Here is a 21,987-nt window from a genome sequence, read left to right on the forward strand (position 1 = left end):
TCAATTATCCACAAGAACTATATATATATCAATGAACAATGGTTAGACACACTGCTCACCTGGACAGGTAAATACAACCCCCAAGATAATATCCAGGGGTAGACTTGGGGTGAAAACACTGCATCATGTATGAATGAGTGTGGGTACAGCCTTTGAAAGCTTGATAGAAAGTCATCTAATGTCTCAAAATGTCATGATTATGATAATTATGCGCAAAATCATGTGTAATTAATGGGTGCCCTTTGTTTCATTTTATCTTGATTCAAATACATGACTCAGGTGATTTTCCCGGATATCCTGGAGATTTCATAATTCGTTGTGCAGCTTTGTTATTCCATCTTTCCATCATGTCTCGTTTTAGCTAGATGACTAAGATAGGCAATATACTTAACTGTATTAAAGTCATTGACTTTGTGCTAGACACTGTTATTGCAAAACTTTAAAACCTCCTGTAATTGGATTATTTTCATGAGGCAGAAATTGGATTACCTGTGGTGGGTTGACTATAAATGAATCACATTCATGCGTGTTGTTGTTGACATAGTACAATGTAGACATATACATACTTAGTTGCATGACTGAGGATGAGGGCCCTTAGGAAGAATGTAACATTGAATTTTTAACCAGCTCGATAGAGGATGTACTCTTCCGCTTGTCGTTGTAAAATTGGATGGATCATTTGTCTATCAGATTGTTTGAATTTACGTAATCAAACTTCCAATGTAAAGACAGAGTACCAGTATATACACACTATACTGTATGAGAAGCTGTCCTATTTTGGAACAGCTTTATAGTATGTTAAAACAATGAATTCCTCTCAAGCTTTGCAGATGTTAACATGTCCCTTATATTCCCTACATGAGAGAGAGAGAGAGAGAGAGAGAGAGAGAGAGAGAGAGAGAGAGAGATGACCTTACATTTAGTATATATAGTCACAAATGCATAAATGCTGGTACAATACTGAGAAGACAGTCGGTGGTCACTGAAGCGTGACAAATTATGACAGTCTCAGACATCCCTGTATAGAGGAGTCAGTCTGCACACCTTATAAGTCTCTATCTGGGTTTTTATCCATCCATATTTATTTGTTTGGTGACAAAAACATGGCAGTGTCATGGGGACATTGTGGTTAGGTATATGTGTCACCTGACAAAAGGTTCTGATAGGGAGGGGAAAGTGACTATCATATTTTGTGATAGTGTTTTATCAGGGTTTTTTTCCTACTGTATAAAGTTTGAAACATCAGTGTAGCTATATCTTGCTGACATGCCTTATCATGGATTTTGTAGTAAGCTTTGTCAAGTGGTGGCTTTGCAATGCCTCAGAAGTTTCTTTGGATGAATGCTTCTCTCCTGTAAAACTTTAAACATCATCATTTAACTTTTTTTTCACGATTGCTCTTACAGCAATTAAATACCTAGATAAACCTTCAATATCAAATGCCATCAGCCACTGACAAATTATTATTATAAAAGCATCTTTTTATTTAACATTTTTAATTAATCAATAGCTTGGACCAATTTGATTTATACCATAGCTTGATTAAGATATATGTACCATATGTTCCATCAGTGCTCGGACAGTCACATTCAGAGATAGGCACCATATTTGTACATCCTATTTGCACATCCTAAAAGCACCATTAAGCAATAGCAACTCTATATTTTCACACACATATGCATCCAAAATGTCAACCTCAGTTATTACTTACAAGTACCTCTTCGGTTGGGAACAATTTCTCCCATGCAAAATGTGAAAAGCCTGGCTGACTAATCTTTATAAAGTACTGAGGTTTTTGATATGTAAAGCTTATTAGGTTTGATTTTAAAAGAAATTCTCGAAACACTATACATCAATAAAATTTCTCGAGTTTTCAAGTAACATTTTGATAGAGGTGATGATGAAGGAAGTCTACGAAAGAACTTGCATTTAAAAATTGTAATATAATACATGTGTTATCAAATATAAAAGCACAAAAAACCCACAATGACCTAGGTCTGGTTGTAATATTACCATGGTAATATTTTACATTAATTATGATATAGGTCTGCTTTAACTTGATACCAGCTGCACAGGATCACAGTGGCAGGTAATCAATCTGATGTATTAAAATTTAAAGTTTTCGCCACTGTGCCCGAATTGTTTTTGGAAATCAACTCTGCTTGTTTTACTAGGTAGCTCTGGGGTCGACAGGTTTCAGAAGGCTTGGTATATGCCATCATGAGTGGTGGACTATCCTAGTATGAATCAGACCTCTCTCAGTAATTGTTTAAATACAGGTTGTATATAAACACTATACTCTGTCCCTGAAAACATTATTTAATACACAGTAGGTAAATTTTTTTGCTGTGTGAGAAAAATGTTGTATTGTTCTAATGATGATGCAGCATTATAGGTGTCTGTGACTTCGGTTTTATGGGGCATACTAGTTAGAGAGGACACACCTGGTAATACCGTAGTGGAATTATACGCCCAATCATTTGTCCATAATCAGTCATCGTTTGGTCAGTCAATACCAACAAGGCATAAACTGGCCTTTTGAGGGCAAAATAGTCACGCATCGTTTATTCTATGGTAAAAAGCTGACCAAAGGCAAAAGTAAGTGTCTTGCATATTTTATACTGCTGTTTTTACCTTGGTAGGTTATCTGATACCAAGTAAAACATGTGTAACTGTAGAGATATGACCTTAAGGATTCTCAGGACTTTTATTTTAACCTTTTTATATTACATGATCAGGTCATTGTACGGAGGGGTGTGTGACGGAGAGATTTTGGATTAATGTCTCAGCATTCATTTTCATTTCGTAGATTGATCACCATAGTTATCTGCCTCCTACTGTCTTGCTGTTTAGATATTGGTAATGTCTATCTCTGTCAACTGAGCTGACTACAGGATCAGTAGGAGATCCTGGGTTATTACAATTTATTCTTCATCACTAGGTACATCACCATATAAAGATTAAACCTCCTTTATTCCTTCTCAGGCAACACCAATCACTTTTTTTCTGTCTGGTAAGACATCAATCTGATGAAGTGTGGTGTAAAGCATACTTAGGAAAATCAAAACTTGTCCGATTTGTCATGAAACGCTTTCATATCTACACACTCTTCAGCCACCACTGGCCCACACAGAATCAAAACCACTGGTCTGCACAGATTCAAAGCCATCGGCTCGCACTGTAGAATCAGAGCCACTGGTCCACATAGAATCAAAACCACTGGTCCACACAGAATCAGAGCCACTGGTCCTCACAGAATCAAAACCACTGGTCCACACAGAATCAGAGCCACTGGTCCACACAGAATCAGAGCCACTGGTCCACACAGAATCAGAGCCACTGGTCCACACAGTCTCAATCAGCCACCATTGTCCCACACAGAATCAAAGCCACGGACCCATACAGGGTCAAAGTCACCAGCTTGCACAAAATCAAAGCCACTCGCTCGTACAGAATCAAAGCCACTGGCTCGCACAAAATCAAAGCCAATGGCCCGCACAGAATAATGCCACTGGCTTGCACTGAATCAGAGCCACTGGTCCGCAGTAAATCAAAGCAACTGGCCTGCACAGAATCAAAACCACTGGTATGCACAGAATCAAAGCCACTGGCCTGCACAGTCTCAATCAGCCACCACTGGCCCACACAGAATCAAGCCATGGACCTATACAGAATCAAAGCCACTGGCCTGCACAGTCTCAATCAGCCACCACTGGCCCACACAGAATCAAGCCACGGACCCATACAGAATCAAAGCCACTGGCCCGCACAGAATCAAGCCACTGGTCTGCACAGAATCAAAGTTACCGGCCCGCACAGAATCAAAGCCAATGGTCCCCACGGAATCAAAGCTCGTACAGAATCCAAACCACTGGCCCACACAGAATAAAGCCACCATCCTGCACAGAATAAAAGCCACTGGTCTGCACAGAATAAAGTCACCATCCTGCACAGAATAAAGCCACCAGCCCACACAGAATAAAAGCCACCGGCCCACTCAGAATAAAAGCCACTGGTCTTCACAGAATAAAGCCACCAGCCTGCACAGAATAAAGCCACCACCAGCCTGCACAGAATCAACCACCACTGGCCTGCACAGAATCAGAGCCACTGGATCTCACAGAATGAAAGCCATTGATCTGCACAGAATTAAACCACTGGTCCACAGAGAAATAAAACCACTGGATTGCACAGAATGAAACCCACTGGCCCGCATAGAATCAGAGCCAGGCTGGACCGCACTCATATGACTGAATTAAAGCCACTGCTACAGAGTCAAGTGGGATTGGCATTGTTTCACTTGTATATCCAGTATTGATATACTTATTTGACACTATGTTCCTCCATGTTTGTGTATCAGTGACACCTCTCAGTCCACCTCTCCCCAAATGTCATACTCACAGTTCACATCCAGGTCACTCTCAGTCCAGACCTCTCCCCAAATGTCATACTTGCAATTCACATTTGGGTCAGTCTCGGGCTATCTAACACAGCCTCATTCTATCATCTAGACCATGCATTCTATTATTCCAGTATGTATCAGTGTACCTTTACCTACTAGAATGCACTGATTATGGAAGACAGGTGTAATGGTTTTTTAATATATTTTTGACAATTTGACCACCCCCCCCCCCATGTTAAATAGTCTACATTTTGCTAATGCAGTTGCTTGATGAGTACCTTTATTCCTCAAATCCACTCTAAAACTATATTAGTTTTTCGAGGGGTGGGGGGTCTTCAAAGATCAAAACCTTTGTTCAAAAACTCTTTAAAAATTGCTTTAAAAATTTGTATGTAATATATATCACACTGATGTTATAATGCGATAAATGATACTTATTCTAATGATTTTGATGGTTGTGTGTGTTCTTATAATCATTATAAGCTATGGTATTTTCAATATGAGTCAAATAATCTAAAAAAAAAAAAATGCGTCATTACTAATGCATGTGCCAAGTAACAGATACATTCAGTTGAATTCACTCCAGGCTGCACATGTAATATAAAATTAATTTCCATAAATTATTGAGAGTGTTTATGTCCATAAGCACAGCTGACATACAGAGCATTGAAAGCAATACACTCTTATCACTGAGCAAACGATTAATTGACGCAAATGTTCTGTCTGTGTTGCTAAATCAATTCTCTGAACTGCTAGCCATGTTAACCCAATACACCAGATCATATACCCAGGGTGTGTCATTTTGATATCATTTTGTCACTGGTGAAAATAAATAAATAAAAAGTTTATATTTAGCTAATTATAGTCCTTTACAATGCTGATTCTCCCCCCTCCCCCCTTCATATATGCATGTACAAACAGATACACTAAAAAGCTTTATGAAAATTTAAAAAATTTGGCTCCTATACCCCTGCATGTGCAAAATGTATAGAATGGGATTTAAATTGAATCAGTGTATTCTTTTTTCAGCAATTCTCCATAGACATTTTCCCAAGATTTTATTTTGCATGCAGTCTGAAGGTCTAACGAGACATCTGGATTCTTCTTAAAATCTTGAAATAGATATGTTATAGTTCTAAACCATTTGGGATTTTCATGTTCCAGTTCAGTATAGGGAGTTAAACTCTAGCTATGCTGTAAGGTCATATTATCAGCAACTTGAAAAATAATTTAGAGGTTTAAAACAAATATCTGATATTGGTCACTGAAGTAGCTAGGGTGGGGTGAAGAATCCCAACAGTATTATGTGAATTAGGTCACACAGGGAAATTTCCTGTCAGAATTCAGGTATGTTACCTGCCAGGTAAATGTGTGATAGGGACAACTAGAGAGCTTTTTCTGTTTACCTGCACATAGTTTGTTTGCAATGTGTCATGTGCACTAGGTATAATAACTACTGGAGTCAGAGCAGGTATTTTAACAAAGGCTCAGTTCGTGTACTTCGGAATTATGAATTGAATATTCAGTGTACATTTTAAAAGGATCTATAATTTGTAAACAATGGGGTAGGTGCATTTAAGAAATATATTGAGACAATTGTTGCTCTACATGCAACAAATTGATAATGGTCATTGTAAAGAATGTATTTGACCTCTATCTATCAATAGTTATGAAAGTGGCCACAATTTCCAGTTAAGGTATTTGTGTGGATGTGATGACAGATCATCAGAATTAACTGACATACCTGTGCAATGGTGCGGAACGTATATATAAGTAATGCAGTGCAACGGCCCATTATATTTGATGATATAAACAACTCGTGCAGATTTTTGTTTCAATTTTTTCCCACATTCTTTTGTATGAAAAATCAGTGATGTAAGACTCAGACACACAATCCTTCAGTTTCTAGTGAAGACACAGTTACACAGATATTAGTGGATAAAACGCAGATTTTCGGCTTTATTTTTTTTAAAACTAATTTGAAACAGGAGAACAATCCCTTGTATCCATGATCATCGTCGCTCTAGCTTACTGTAGAACAGCTTAAGAGTACATGCATTAGTATTTTGCTTGCTGTTAAAGTACATTCAAGTTCACCAATTAATGAATGCAGTACTGTTGAATACTGAAAATAGTGTTTTAAAGCAAAATATTGAGAGTAATTTAAGATTTATCATAAAATATGTTCATGGTTTTTGCTGCAGTTAGGAATGTAATGTATCATATGAAAATACTTGCATGTAAATAATATACAGTTACTCATTAGGTATAATCTGCGGTCCCTGAAGGTAAAACTATTTCTCTAGCTTTTCGAACTCTTGATCTACAGATGGGCTGCCTGACAGCTTTTGGATAACAAAACATCATAATGGCCGATTTCCTTTCAAACCGTCAATGGAATGATAAATATCAGTTATATATATCTTGTCCTTTTAAACTTGATTGCCTAGCCGATTAACTCAGTGGGTTAATATGTGAAGCTACAAATCTGTAGATCAAGAATTCGAATCTTGCAAGGGATTTAATTTTTTCCACGGTTACTTTCTGCTAAAACTGCATTTCTCTCACTGAATACAGTCAATCTTAATGTTTTCAATTTTAAAATATAATATTGAACACATATCCTCTACCTTCCATTCAAAACCGTTTTCTCTGGTGTAATGGACACCACTTAAAACTAAATACAGCCTAGGCAACAGGAGTTATATGTATTCTGAGAGGAAGTCAGATATATTGTGATGCAGCATACTATCTTTATTAATAGCATTCTAACTTTTCCCACTGATTATGAAACCCTTAAATTATAACAAAAACAAGAATGATCATGGTGTTGGCATTTGTATATAAATTAATAATATAAGCGGTAGTACATTCATAGAAAATCAACCCGCCAATACATAATCATATTTCATAGAAAATAAACCTGGCAATACATAATCATATTTCCAAGAAATTTATTATTAGCCATATCAAAGCCCCAGAAGTATTCAGTCAAATCAAATTGGAGTGTGTCATAGAGGAGCAAAATTACAAATTTAATTCAGAAAGCTAAGTATTATAATACTGTTTAGGCCAGGCTTACGAGATATATGACTACTGCCCTCATACTTATATACAGACTAGTGACTAGGAATTTTCAGAGATGTGGGGGTGGGGTCCGGGTAGAATACTCGGGATTTCCAAAAAAGGGGTGTGGATCTCAGGATTTGCAAGGATTTTGATCCCTATAAAAAATATGAAAATAAGTTAGGAATAGAAATCAAACAAGGGTAAAACTGTACTCAAACAGCTTATAGAAAATGAAAATTTGGGATTTACTAGTAAATATGGTTGGTATTTGGCTTTGATTGTGTCTGAAACATTTGAAGGGGTGGGAATCAGTCTCACAACTTGGTCTCACCATCGGGTCATGGGCTAGATAAGACAACTGTAAGATATATGAAGGCCTGTCATTTGATGGATCCTTTTTCTGCTCCTCATCAGCTGTTTTGATCCTGTTTATATAATGTCCATCACAGTCCCAAAATGGAAGTGACCTGTCGATATGAATCTTTAGGTGGATTTTCCATTAAAGTCTTATAAGTGCATTGTCCATTACAAACTCTGGTTAAACAGTCTCTGGAGGTGTACATTGATTGCAGAATCTTGGGGTGCACTGTTGATTACAGCCTCTGAAGGTGCACTGTGGATTACAGCTTCTGGAGGTGCACTGTTGATTACAGCCTCTGAAGGTGCACTGGTTGATTACAGCCTCTGAAGGTGCACTGTTGATTACAGCTTCTGGAGGTGCACTGTGGATTACAGTCTCTGAAGGTGCACTGTTGACTTTTCCCCCCAGAGAGCTACAGTTCTGGAGCCAAATCATCTGGAGATGGAATGCCTTTTGCACTTTGCACTGATCCTGGTTATTCGACCCCAGGTCAAAACTAATCAGCTATTCACCCCACTCCCTTGCTCCTTTTACCTTTGTAAAACTGTTGAGAAATGCAACATAAGAGTTTGAATTATTAAAACGTGGACAATAAAAACTGTCTAATATGACACCTAAGCAATCCATTTCACTGGGCATTCCAACCCTTATTTTCATTCTCAATTTCATATTTTTATTGTTTTTACACTGTTTATTCTGACACACTGTTTATTCTGACACACTGTTTATTGTGTCCCAGTGCATGTCAGATTAGACAGGTTTTACTGTACGTCTGTATATCATTGGCAATGCAGAAATTTTAAACAAAAATCCCATGAAAAGAATGAATATAAAATTACATGTTAATGTATATACTGAATGTATATGTCAAGATGTATTGGGTGTATTAAAAATTTAGTACACTAGTACTTCAGGACCAAGTTTTCACAATCATGAATTAGCACTATTAATTAGGATTCCTGTGTTATTAACTTATTATATACAGATTGATGCACTTGCAGTTGGAAAATGTGCCAAATCATGAGTCGCACTAAAATTAGTCCGTATATAGTTTGTTTCTAGAAAAACACAATCAAGTGAATGTTCATGGAGTGCTTTTAGGTCATGATCCACTTGAACATTTTCTTGCTATATACTGGTAGTGTGTGATGACTAAGCAAATTTAGAGTCAGGTCCTAGAATTTTTTTTTTTATTTGGAATGAAAATTAATTTAAATATGAACTTCTGGAGACATTAAAAAGAGAAAAGAAGTAATTCATTTCTTAATGCTAAACAGAGTGACACATCAGCTACACTTGTACAATGACTATCACTTGAAATAATGTGTCAAAATACAAGCAGTTATGAAATCACAATTTTAACACAGCAAAAGGTTTCGTAAGTCTCGTCTACTGATCCTTGTGTTTTTATAAGACCCTGTGACCTTAACCCGTCTTTGTGTTGTGGGAGACAGACATGTTTCTTGTTACTTGGCGTCCCTTTTAACCTTGGTATCTGAAAATTTATTTTACTTTTAAATTATTTTCTTCATGTGAAAAAAGGTAAATGCCCTTGAGAATGATGCATGAAGGGCAAGTCGAAAAGTTTGGTTTCATGGATAAATTGTTAAAAAATAAAATACAACTCATTATGTATTCCCTTGCTCAGTTTTCGTAATTCTAGATTCGGATCTAAGAGTGCATTTTTTATTGCTTTCATTAAAGGAAATCGATCAATTTTTGCAAATACTGTTCCTTTGTGTATTTCTGAAATGAAAACTTCTTATTATAGTTGTATTATATTGGGGGTGAATTTAAGAGAAACTTGGACGAGGATTATGACTGGGAGGTTTTTAAATGTCAGCATATCTGTATTTGTGTACCTTGATGTGATTAAGGTCAGTGCATTCCTTCCTGTGTCTCTATCTCAGCTAAACTTAAGCAAATATTTTTATTTTTACAGCCTGTTGTAGGTTGTGGGTGTGCGACACACTCCTTTATTCTAACAGAATTCATTACACTCACGATTACAATATATCCAATTTGTATTTCTACTCAACAGAGAAAGTAACACCGTACCACCATAAGAATATCAGATGAATTTCTTTTCTTTTGTAAATCTCCAAACCTGTGGCTTGTTGCATCAATTAACAAACAGAATCATGATATTCTCTGAATCGTATTATAACATATATATATACTGGAGATATTCTCTGAATCGTATTATAACATATATATATACTGGAGATGGTTGATTACACTATATTGAAATGGGATACATCAAAATTTAATCACAGAGACTGTATTGAATTAACACAATTACGGTTGTTTTTCTGAGTGGAATGGTGTTAATATTACTATAAAGACTTGTACCAGAGTTATGGTGATTGTGTAAGAGATAATGAGAGGATCTGGACTATTTTTAGATGATGGTTGATGTATTACCTACAGAAGTTGCGGATTTGAGTTCATTACGGACCTATCCCGAGTCGGATTCAGATGGTGATGACTTCGTCAATGGAATCTCATATATGTCGGATGATGAGATGGATATATCCAGCATGGACAGGCTGGTGAGTGGCATCTGTGTCTTTTAGATGTTTGTGATTCTCTTCCTTTGAAAGCTCGATCTATAAGAATTATATATATACCATAATACAATATGTCCTCAAGAAAATTTTAACATCTACAACATTTCTCTGGAGACAATAGAAATTTACTTGTGCATGCACATTATAACATGTATTACAGAAGAATATATTCCTTTGTGCTAGTACATGTATATAATTAGTGCGTGTATATAATTAGTGCGTGTATATAATTTAATTAGCAACAGATATACCTATACTTTAGATAATTAATTTCTGTCTTAATTTGGACATTTGAAAATGTGTTCAAGTGATAATACCCATTTGTTGTTGTCAGCATTCTTACGAACTTGTTTTTCATACATGACTGAATTCCATAATAAAGTATAGGTTCAATGAAAATATAGGTCACAGGTAATTTACAGGTAATATACATTATACTGGGGACTATCAGGTTATAAACACAACTGAAGGGAGATAACTTTGGAATGTAAATGTTATATAGAAAATACACAGGAGCTCTTATCTGTGTTGGAGGGGCATTAAGTGGTACTTAAAACACTTGAGAGTCAGAGATCGAGTACCCCTAAAATCAATGAGGAGCAAGATGAAAAAGTAGCATTTAAAAAAAAAATATAATGAATCTGGGGAAAGAGAACTTTGAAATAAATGCTTTTTGTATGCAGCTTATAAATATTCTAGATATAGATCAAATTACCATTAAAATAACATGATATGCATTAATCATATATGTTTCTTTACTCCCTGAATACTGATTAAAAATTTTTTTAAAAAGGATTCTTAAGAACCATTAGGGTGCAATTAGTCAAATTTATATGCACACATTTTCATGTAGATTATTATAGATTCAAACGTGTTCTAACCATGACCACTGGGGTCAAGGTGCATATAGCCGCAACATGACAAGGGTTCAAACGAAGTTTTACATAGGTTTCTCAAATCAGCATCAAATGATTTAATTATGAAGACTATAAGTAATAAATGCATGTGTCAAAAATATTCAATTTCAGATGAAATACACAACTTTTAAAAATTTATTTTAATAAATAATATTGAACAAAATGCTCTGGCAGATTTGAACTCAGAATCTGCAGGTCAGCTCGTAGCCTGATAGTTTATCCACTGAGCTACGATAATAGACATGCAAACAAAGCCCCTAAAAGGATTGTCTAGTTCTTGTGCAAAATATACTTAATTTTGATGAAGAGCTAGTGTATGCAGTTTTCCAATGTATGTTATTTATAGAAAATGCCAATTTAAGACATCAGCATAATTAAGGTACAATTACTGAACTTTTGGTGAAAAAGTGTAGTTTTGCACAAGTAACATTTTCCTTTCCACAAATACAGATGGCATTTACAAATGTAACAATATATTTATCAGTACAACATGTGTATCTTTCAAAGATAATATCAATGATCAAGCACGACCGCAGATGATATAATGTTTCATTTGTGACATTAAATGACAAAAAGCGGATCAAAACTGGTTTATGCCATGTCACTTATTTTGGTATACTAAAATATGAAAATACACCAAAACTACTATTTTGAAAGGAAACATCAGACATTCCCTGTGCCAATAAACTGTACATGTAAGATGAAACAGAACTGAACATATCTTGATACTGAATGTCTCCAGAATGTACTGATAAAAAAGGGTGTTCCTCATGAGCACTAATTTCGGTTCACCAGTGTATACTTTTTAACAGTAAGAAAAAGGTAAAAAAAAAAAAAAAAAAAGTCAGGGTAAAGAAAAAGTCCACGGAAACCCTAAATAGAGCAGGCCCTTTACAGTCGAGTATAACCAGGATGATGCAAACTATATCCAATCAGCATCACACATATTTTGCCCATTTTCCATCCTGATAACCTCACTAAGACTTTTTTTAAACTACTCCTTGGGTTGATTAGTTGGATTTTAAACCTCAGCTGGAATGGAAATCTGTCAAATGGACTGGGACTTTCTGTAAACTGCTGATGCTTTAACAACTAATTACCAGACCAGGTTACTCTATCCCTATTATAAACAAATACCAAGGTCTGTTGATCTTCAAAATTATAGAGTAATGTAAACATGTTTCAGGACTCGGGCCCTCCCGTCATTGTGATACCGGAGCCTGGAATGCTGTCGGACCTGATCAGCGAGAAACTCCATGCCCTGGCAGATGACTATAGCGAGGAACCATCGCTAGACCAATGTGCCAAATTCTTCCAGGAGTACAGGCAAGGCATCATAGCCAATGAACGTCTTCTATCCGAATCCTCCGACAGTATGGACACAGATGAAGAAGAGTACATCCAACGAAGGAAACTAAAAAAACGTGTACGATGGAAATCAAACATTTCAGGCAAGTCTCAAATACGTATATCACAGAGTGAGTGTATAGAATGATGCCAGGATCACAGCGATTGCTCTCAACCAGTGACTCATTTGATTTCTGACAAAATATGTCACAATAGCCAAAAGTTAGTAATTCAGGCAACTGCGCCATTGACCAAGCAGGTTGTGGAAATATGTGGCAGAATATTTGCTAGTCTAGATGTCTTTTGTCTGTTTGTACTTAACAATTAAGGCTTCCACCAATAGATTTCAAGTTAACAACCTGGATATTATTCTCTTCTTAATCTTTATTTTTAACTACAGATGCAATGAATTAGCAATTCTGCACATCCTATAAAGAGTGAGCTGACAAGGGTCATTATATGTAAAGCAGCGTATCAGTTATATTCTCAGCTTTAAAAATTTAACTGCATATCCACTTTCTTTCATAGTGTTAGCCACTGTCATTTACACTAGACTGCTTAATAATAAGTGAAGAGTTTGGATTATTTCCTTTCAACACAGTTGAAGTACTTTAGGAAACCACTTTGGACTGATGTGTCAAGTGGCCACTTGTAACATGTACAATGAAAGATAACTCGTATAGAACTTTAAAATTCCATTTCTTTAGGCAAAACCAATCAAGAATGGCATCCATCTTCTGTTTTGATAGTTTTTTTTTGTTTTTTTTTATATGTACACATTATATGTTTATAAAAAATATGTTCATTTCATGTTGCATTAATGTAGCCTATATATTTTTCCTTTAGTTGTTATACGTAGTCTGTCGTAGCGTTGTCCTGTTGAGGCTGTTTCGTTGTGCTGAACAGTAGCTAAAAATATCTTTGATAACGTAATAATAGTATGACATGTTACTCGAACTATGATCTAAAGGGATTTTACGCTGGAAGTATGAATGGACATTCAAACAGTGTACACTTCTAGAAGGCGGAAATGTATCGTAGATCAACCTGAACTGCAAACGCACTGAGCGCACCTGTAGCAGCCTGAATGAAAAATTACTCCGCGCTCAACGTGTTCCAACAAAAACACAAACACAAATCACTTGATTTAGACATATCATATTTATAAGAGAGTTTTAACGTTTAGTTTGTATTTAAATAATCATGGTGTATAACTGTCCTCTAATATGTTCTAGATATTTTTGACAAATAACTGGAAATTGTACGGATTATTTTCTTCTCTAAATTTATTTCCGGCATGTTCACCTTCATGCGCGTATAGAATCGGTACCCTATCAAAAACATGGCAGCAAGTTCAACTACAAAGAATAACCTTGATCTTTTGATCCTAGCAGGTAAAATTGAATAGAGGTTACATGTAGATATTCTGATTTTAAACTTACGAAACTTTTATAAAGTTTCATTCATTTTTTCTTGTTACCTACGCAACCAGGAAGTGGAGATAAAATTACACAATTGGCACGCTTCCGGGGTATATACATTTTACCTAAGCTATGTATCTTTTGTCAGGGATAATACATGTATGAAACTGCAACATCAAAGGATAATGTATTTCACCCATTGCATTTTGTATTGGATAGATCTAGGCTAAGTCTATTATTAATATTCGTACCTTATTCTTGCAACGTGTTGAAACAACAACACGTGGTGTGGAACACACACACACACACAAAGATAAATAATAATAATAAAACCCCAAAACCAGAAGTATTTTAACCAGACGATAATATTTACTCTCTTTTTGTTAAAGTTATGATATAGTATGTTATGTATATAGATTAGTTGGATTGGTAATTTTATCTAACTAGGTTGAATTTGAGTCTCTGTTATAGCTGCTGTCAATATTGTGAAGGGCATAATTTGTCCTAAAATCTTTTTTGAAATTAAGTGTGTGCACAATTTTCTGATTGCTTTTTAAATTTCGTAAATGAGGAGGAAAAGGTGAAGGGGGGATGAGAAATGGGGAGGGAGGGGGGAGAGAAAGGGGGCGGGAGGAGGGATGAGAAATGGGGAAGAGGGAAGAGAAAGGGGGCGGGAGGAGGGGAGGGATGAGAAATGGGGAGGAGGGGAGAGAAAGGGGGCAAGGACACACACACAGAGATGATGATAAACACTCATGAAAGTTTAGAAAGAAGATGAAAGTATTCATCTATTATAAATTTTGGGTCTCGCTTATTGGTGTTTCTTTTTTTTTTTTTTTTGGGTGCAAATCAGTAGTACATGTACTTGGATGATTACATTTTGTATAAATATGAACAAAAACAGAGGGTTTTGTAGTTGGTGCCCATAAGTGTATCTGTCTGCAATGGGCTGTCTGAGCTTTTCTTTTGACCCAGTCTATGATACATGTATACTCTTTGATGCATTGCCCTCAAAGTTTTTCATTTCTTCTTATGCCTTTTTGTGGATCAACCCTTGACGGGAACTAAGACATTTTATATGAGATTTTCAAAATCATGTAAGTAAGTGGATTTCTTGTTGGTGCATTATCACTGATACCAATACGCAAGTTTTGAGATACGTCAGAGTAATTGCCCTTTAGAGAACTCTCGTACACGGTAATGTGCGAAACAATTTGTTCACATGTGGGAGTGTCATCACCCAAATTCGACTGATACGCAAATTAAGTAAACGATCAGTATTGTGGGAGTAATCAGATGTACAGAGAATACGCAATTTCCGAGTTGCCCAATAGTTCTTTCCCTTTGTGGAACTCTTACGCACAATGAGACACAAAACATACTATCGTCCACACGTGGTGGGTACAAATGCTTATCACTGCCTTCATATATTGTCTAAAGGCCTTTTATCAGACCTTTAGAACTTGCAACCACCCAAATTGTAGGAACACAATATTAGTAAGTTTAAGAGTATTTGATACTATTTTTCTTTGATTGAAATATCAATCGTGCAGAGGAGGAAATAAAAAATCATTTCATGTTTAATTTAATGGCCTAATTGAAACAAATATTATTCTTGATATGGTCAGGTTAATGTATACCAACAGCTGATATAAACAAAATTTACACTTTCAATACTTTATCCGTATTTACATAGCTAATCTATAGTATATGTATACATCTTGTACCCACCCAAGCGTTCAACAGAACACTGTACGTACCTTCATCACAGAAGAGCTAATATCTCGGAAGTTGGGTATTTTTATTATATCATGCTATTTCTTTGCTCATATGTAGATTAATCATATTTAGGCTATAACTTGCAAATGTGACATTGGTTGTTTTTTTTTTCACTGTAGTAAAACATTTCTTTCAGTAATGTTTTGCATATCCTACATTTACATATATTTCAACAGGAGCCATTTTTTTTTTTTACATTTTATTGTCTTCCTCACAGAATGTAGGTCCAATCTGTCCCACTTACGCATTCAAAGTTCACTAAATACATCACCTAAACAAAAAGAGCTCTTATCTCGAAATTGGCATAATGAGTGTAACAATAATTCTCAGAAGAGAGTTAAAGTGAACAAACGCCTGAAGATGAGAGATTTCGTAGAAAATTTCACCTTTCTTGTCATCAAGGACAAGAACATGGTCAATGAATTGAGACATGTTTTTTTCAACATTGGTCCAAGTAATATTGCATTGAATTTCTATGGTACTTACTTAATTAAGTGTGCATGTTCCTAATCTGAAATTACCATGCCTGCACAAACAAGAAAACCGAACTGCAAGTGATTTCCAGCAATTATTCCTGTTCGTTTTGGAAATTTACTAGGTAGTAGACAGTCTCTGGGTTTGATTTTTGTCCCTTTCACCATGTTTGACACACTGCGGTGTTTAGAATAGAAATAAACATGCTGGATAAACTATCAATGTCAATAAGTTATGTATAAGTAGATTGCAATATACTACGCACGACTTTCTGACTTTCTATTAATATGATCGGCAGAAATACCTCACATTTGAAGCATTATGTATATTTCAGATATTGGGGTTCACGGGAAAACCCTTCCCTGAATGGGTAAGGAGGTGAGGATGAATACCTTGCCCAATCACAAAAACAATTTATCGTAAAGCACTGCTATACTCCATGTAAGACTATTTTATGCAAGTGTTTTACCAAGGAGATGCTTACAACCTTGTGTATTGTACAAAGTTATCTTACACCTCACACATACATTGACTATACTAGGTAGGTTTTCATCTTAGCAAGCCAAATGTCAGACTTTCTTACTCTCATCTCCCTCTTGGCAGAGTTTGTCCTATTTCGTAGTACCCCGGACTTTCATACTACCCTGTTATTGATATGTATACAGTAGATCGCATCATGATACCTGAGCTGTCTTGTCGCCAATTTCAGAGACCACAATGTTTGGTAGAACCAGTGGGTTTTTTTGGGCCTGATTTGGGGCCGAAATTCGGCCCCAGTCCCAATCGGAAATTCCCTAATATTTTCCCAATTTTGGGCCAAAACATTCCCAATCGTAATTTAAAAAAAAAAATCTTTGTACGAGTTATTTAAATATTACGTATCATGTATCATGTATTTCATGATAGCTCTTCCGGTAATGAATGCATCGTGTTCTAACTGGTAGATTCAGTAGTCATGTCACATAACATTATGTAAAGAAGCTTACTAAAAAAACCAAAAGATTCAAACAAAAAGATATCCTTCTTCCGGAAATGTATAATTAAATGATGTCATCATGGAAATCATGAAATTTCAATAAAGATGAATTTTCTCAATTTTCTTGTTTTGTCGCTATTTTTCCCAATTGAAAGGGCCCCAGTCCCAAATTGGTGAAAAAACACTGTAGAACGCTTATAGTTAATCAGTTTGTTCGCCCCATATTAAATACAAGTTGGGCAATAGCGACAGACAATGCAATTATATTTGTTTGTTTGTAACATGTATGCAAATGGTAAGATGGAAAAAATATGTATGGCAGCATTTTTCTAAATTTGAAAGTATGAAACTAAATAATTGATCAAACAGGTTTGTTCAAATGGAGAGAGGGGTCATTTTTTCAGTTTGGTCTTCTGATTTGGTAGTATAAACAAGCAAACTTTTATATTGAAGGTATTTACCCAGGTCAAAGCAGTTTTGTGTAATTTCATTGGAGTGGACAGTTTGGTAAAATTGTGAAGTTGCAAGCCTCTGTGTATACATGTGTGAAACCACAGCTTACCCATTATTTACCACAAGTCTTGAAGGCTGACCATGGAAGTTATTGTTCAATTTCATCAAAATCAGGAAAACTAGAGTTTTACAATTGTATTGAACGCCTGACAAATCTCCCATTAAGGTGGCTCACTACATCCTGAAATAGTTCTCAAATCAATACGAATTGATTTAATCATAAAAGATATGATGATATATGCAGGGACTTTTTTAGGGTCTGTAGGGGGTCGAAATAAAGCCCCATTCCCAATGCTAAAAAGCAGGTATTTTCCCCAATTTTTGCTTTGAAATTTTCAAACAATGATAACAAATCTTGAGATCTTCTATGAATTCACTGGTAGCTACAGATGGGCTTCTCACATCTTTTTTATGCCCCCAATGCATATTATAGTTTTTGGCCTGTCCACATGTCTATCTGTGGCTAACAACTTTAACCTTGGTCACATTTTTTACACCATAAGTGGTAGAGCTTTGATATTTGGTATGTGTATTTCTTGTAACAAGACCTTTCCATTGACACCAAAATGTTTGACCTTGTGAATTTTAACATTGACCTGGTTCTACTTTGTTGTTAATTGGGGCATCAGTGTCACAAACACATCTTTTTCTTCTTTTATTTTTAATGGAATTCAGTTATTTTGTTGTACACCAACTAGAGTTGTGTATTTGGAAGAAGTTCAGTTGGTCAGGGGTACTAAACAAGAATGTAAGTATCAGCAGTACTTTGATATTTGTTTTAAATCTAATTACCTAGCTGGGTAACTCAGTAGTTTAACGTGTTGATTGCTGACCTGTATAGATCACGGGTTCAAGTCTAACAGGTGTTTTGATTCATTTTTCTCCAGATTATTTATACTACATTTTTCAACTAAATAAGGTAATTAAATTTGATCATTTTCATTTTCAAAACATTTTTAGTTCACCTGAACCGAAGGTTCAAGTGAGCTTTTCTGATCAAAATTTGTCCGTCGTTGTCTGTCATTGTTGTAAACTTTTCACAATTTTATCTTCTTCTTCAGAACTACTGGGCCAATTTCAACCAAACTTGGCCAAAAGCATCCTTGGGTGAAGGGCTTTCAAGTTTGTTCAAATGAAGGACCATGTCCCTTTCAAAGGGGAGATAATCACAAAAATGCAAAAATAGAGTGGGGTCATTTAAAAATCCTCTTCTCAAGAACCACTGGGCCAGAAGAGCTGAAATTTAACTGAAAGCTTCCTGGCATATTGCAGATTCAAGTTTGTTCAAATCATGGCCCCCGGGGTAGGATGGGGCCACAAGGGGGGATCAAATTTTACATACAAATATATAAGAAAAAACTTTAAAAATCTTCTTAAGAACCACTAAGCCAGAAAAGCTGAGATTTACATGAAAGCTTCCTGACATAATGCAGATTCAAGTTTGTTCAAATCATGGGCCCCGGGGGTTGGATGGGACCACAATAGGGGATCAAAGTTTTACATACTAATATATAGGAAAAATCTTCTTCTCAAGAACCAATGAGCCAGAAAAGCTGATTTTTACATGAAAACTTTCTGGCATGGTGCAGATTCAAGTTTGTTCAAATCATGGCCCCGTAGGGTAGGATGGGGCCACAAGTGGGGGGGGGGGGGGTGTCAAAGTTTTACATACAAATATAGGGAAAATCTTTAAAAATCTTCCTTCTCAAGAACCATTGGGCCAAAGAAGTTGACATTTACATGAAAGCTTTCTGACATAGTGTAGATTCAAGTTTGCAAAAAGGGGTAGTTGGGGTCAAAATAGGGACTAAGGTTTTACATGGAAATATATATGGAAAGTCTTCAGATATGGGCCAAGGTGACTCAGGTGAGCGATGTTGCCCATGGGCCTCTTGTTGTAGATATCCTCCACTTTCCCCTCATATCAGATTTCTCTGATGTGGACTCCTCCTTTGTTTACTACAGAAAGAAACATCAGATCTATGGATGAGAAAATGGTGATCTTCTGTATCAACTAAGTTCAACAAAGAGAATTCTATCACCCAGTGCTGTTTAATCCAATTAGTATTTTATGGAGAAAGAGCCATGTAAATTATGATTTTTTCGTGATTGCAGCATGCTGGCTGCAGTGTTTGAACCTACTCTACTTAAGCTACAGGCATTATAGATATTGATCCAAAGGCTCTCTGTCAAAACTCTACTGATTCTATTGATCAAAGGACACAAATTCTACTTCCTTGTTGTCTGATCTCACTTCTGATTGGTCAACCTGTGGTTGTTGACTTCCAATCATCTTGCAGCATCAACCAGGGAGTCTGAGAATGTTATTATCTTGTATTGCATGCTGGTAGTATTAGAACATTTTTGGATATCAATAGTTGCTCAAAGATACATTTGGTGAGTGCATTGAAGTTTTGTTTGTGAAGAAAGTTTAAATACATTTTTTTTAATAAGAAATCATTAATGCTTTAATTCAAGAATTGTTTATTGAATGTTTACCTAGCAGTAAGGTGTAAATGAGGAAATTTGCACTGTACTATTGACATTTCAAGATTTAATTAGCTAACTTAGCTATAATAGTTATGAAGAATGAGATCAGTTGTAAAACTTTCATTCATCATATACTTTTGTGTCCAAAGCCTTCCTATGCACAATTTCATAATGATTTTTCACAAGTTTGTAAATGACGATGAAAAAATGCATTCCTATTGATTATGCTAAATTTCTTTATCTTTACAATAGCAATGATTAGATCCAAATGTTAGAGTTGTTAATGAACTAAGTGTGATACAACTGTAACCACAGAAGGATGGAGTGTTTAAATTAATTTACAACCATTCATGACTTGCTTCGTGTTGTTATTGAAGTTAAGATAAAAGAGTAAAACTGATCAAATTGAAATTCATTAGGGTGTTTGATGGTTAATTGACCTGAATCGGACAATGATGAAGTTTTAAATTTTCGTAGATATAGGCTCATCTGTTGTACAGTATACATAGATTTCACTTAACTCGGTTGGACTGCTTCGGCAAAAGTCACATACTGTCCTTTGTTGGGGTAGGCTTGTTTGGTGTTATATTGTCAGATGTGGTATGATGGTCTGAATTTTTGTACTATAGAATATAGATACCTTATAGAGCTATTTGCTGAGGTGGAGGTTAAAGCTTTGGTTGGTCAGGGGTACCTTCCTTTTAATTCATTAGCAAGCTGCAAGGGATTTTTTATGCCCCCGAGATCGAAGATCGGGGGGCATATTGTTTTTGTCATTCTGTCTGAAACTTTAACCTTGCTAATACCTTTTGAGCAGTAGGTGATAGAGCTTTGATATTTCACATGAGTATTCCTTGTGACAAGACCTTTCCGTGGGTACCAACATTTTTGACCCCGTGACCTTGACCTTGGAGTTTGACCTACTTTTTGAAAACTTTAACCTTGCTAATAACTTTTAAACAGTTAGTGATAGAGCTTTGATATTTCACATGAGTATTCCTTGTTACAAGATCTTTCCGTTGGTATTGAACCTTTTGACCTTGACATTTGACCTACTTTAATTTTTTTTTTTACATTGGTCATAACTTGTAAATGGTAAATATTAGAGGTTTCATATTGTACATGAGCATTTCTTTTCACAAGATCTTTCTACTGGTACCAAGATATTTGCCCTTGTGACCTTGGCCATCTTCGGAATTGGCCATTATCGGGCATTTGTGTTTCACAAACACATCTTGTTGACCATGAAAACATCAACTTTGACACAGTTGTTAACTAATGATGGATAAGTCTGGAATGAACTACAAAGATGTCAAGTTTATATATAGCAAGTGCAGTTATTTCATAACAAAATAGTGCCTATCTTATGACTTTAGTTTACTCTTGCATATATTGAAAAATATACCAAACACAGTTTAAGACAGCTTGATATAGTATGCATGTGCTTGTTAGTTAATAAAAAAGTGAAAAAAGAAACACAAAAGATGTTTATGAATGCTTTGGGGCTTTCATTTCCAATCTTCAGAAGCTTTACATATAGTAACATAGTGACGTTGTATCATCAATTTATAGCGGAACAAAAGTTCTGATAATTTGTACTGTTAATTGTGACATCATAATGTTAGAAGCTTATGTATGATGTCATTCTTTTCCCATACATAATTATGT

The 21,987-nt window shown here is 35.8% G+C and overlaps 1 protein-coding gene and 1 long non-coding RNA gene across 6 annotated transcripts in view; both read left to right on the forward strand.

The window, feature by feature from the left end:
* LOC125667290 (ETS translocation variant 4-like) overlaps nt 1-21,987 on the forward strand; it is a 59,784-nt gene that overhangs the window by 3,132 nt on the left and 34,665 nt on the right. For 3 of the 5 annotated variants that reach the window (XM_048900714.2, XM_056155887.1, XM_056155889.1), the window contains 2 exons: nt 10,238-10,384; nt 12,506-12,770. In XM_048900714.2, the coding sequence (XP_048756671.1) occupies nt 10,238-10,384; nt 12,506-12,770 (412 nt within the window). Of the gene's footprint in view, nt 1-1,386; nt 2,599-5,819; nt 5,968-10,237; nt 10,385-12,505; nt 12,771-21,987 lie in introns of those variants that run through there. The other 2 variants (XM_048900715.2, XM_056155888.1) reach the window with 2 other exon arrangements.
* The window catches only part of LOC130052037 (uncharacterized), a 34,966-nt gene continuing 26,897 nt past the window's right edge, over nt 13,919-21,987 (forward strand). Inside the window, exon 1 of the long non-coding RNA XR_008800379.1 lies at nt 13,919-20,226. This is a non-coding gene — a long non-coding RNA (uncharacterized LOC130052037). The remainder of the gene's footprint in view (nt 20,227-21,987) is intronic.

This window comes from Ostrea edulis, chromosome 2 (assembly GCF_947568905.1).
Source record: "Ostrea edulis chromosome 2, xbOstEdul1.1, whole genome shotgun sequence".
Classification (NCBI taxonomy): Eukaryota; Metazoa; Mollusca; class Bivalvia; order Ostreida; family Ostreidae; genus Ostrea; species Ostrea edulis.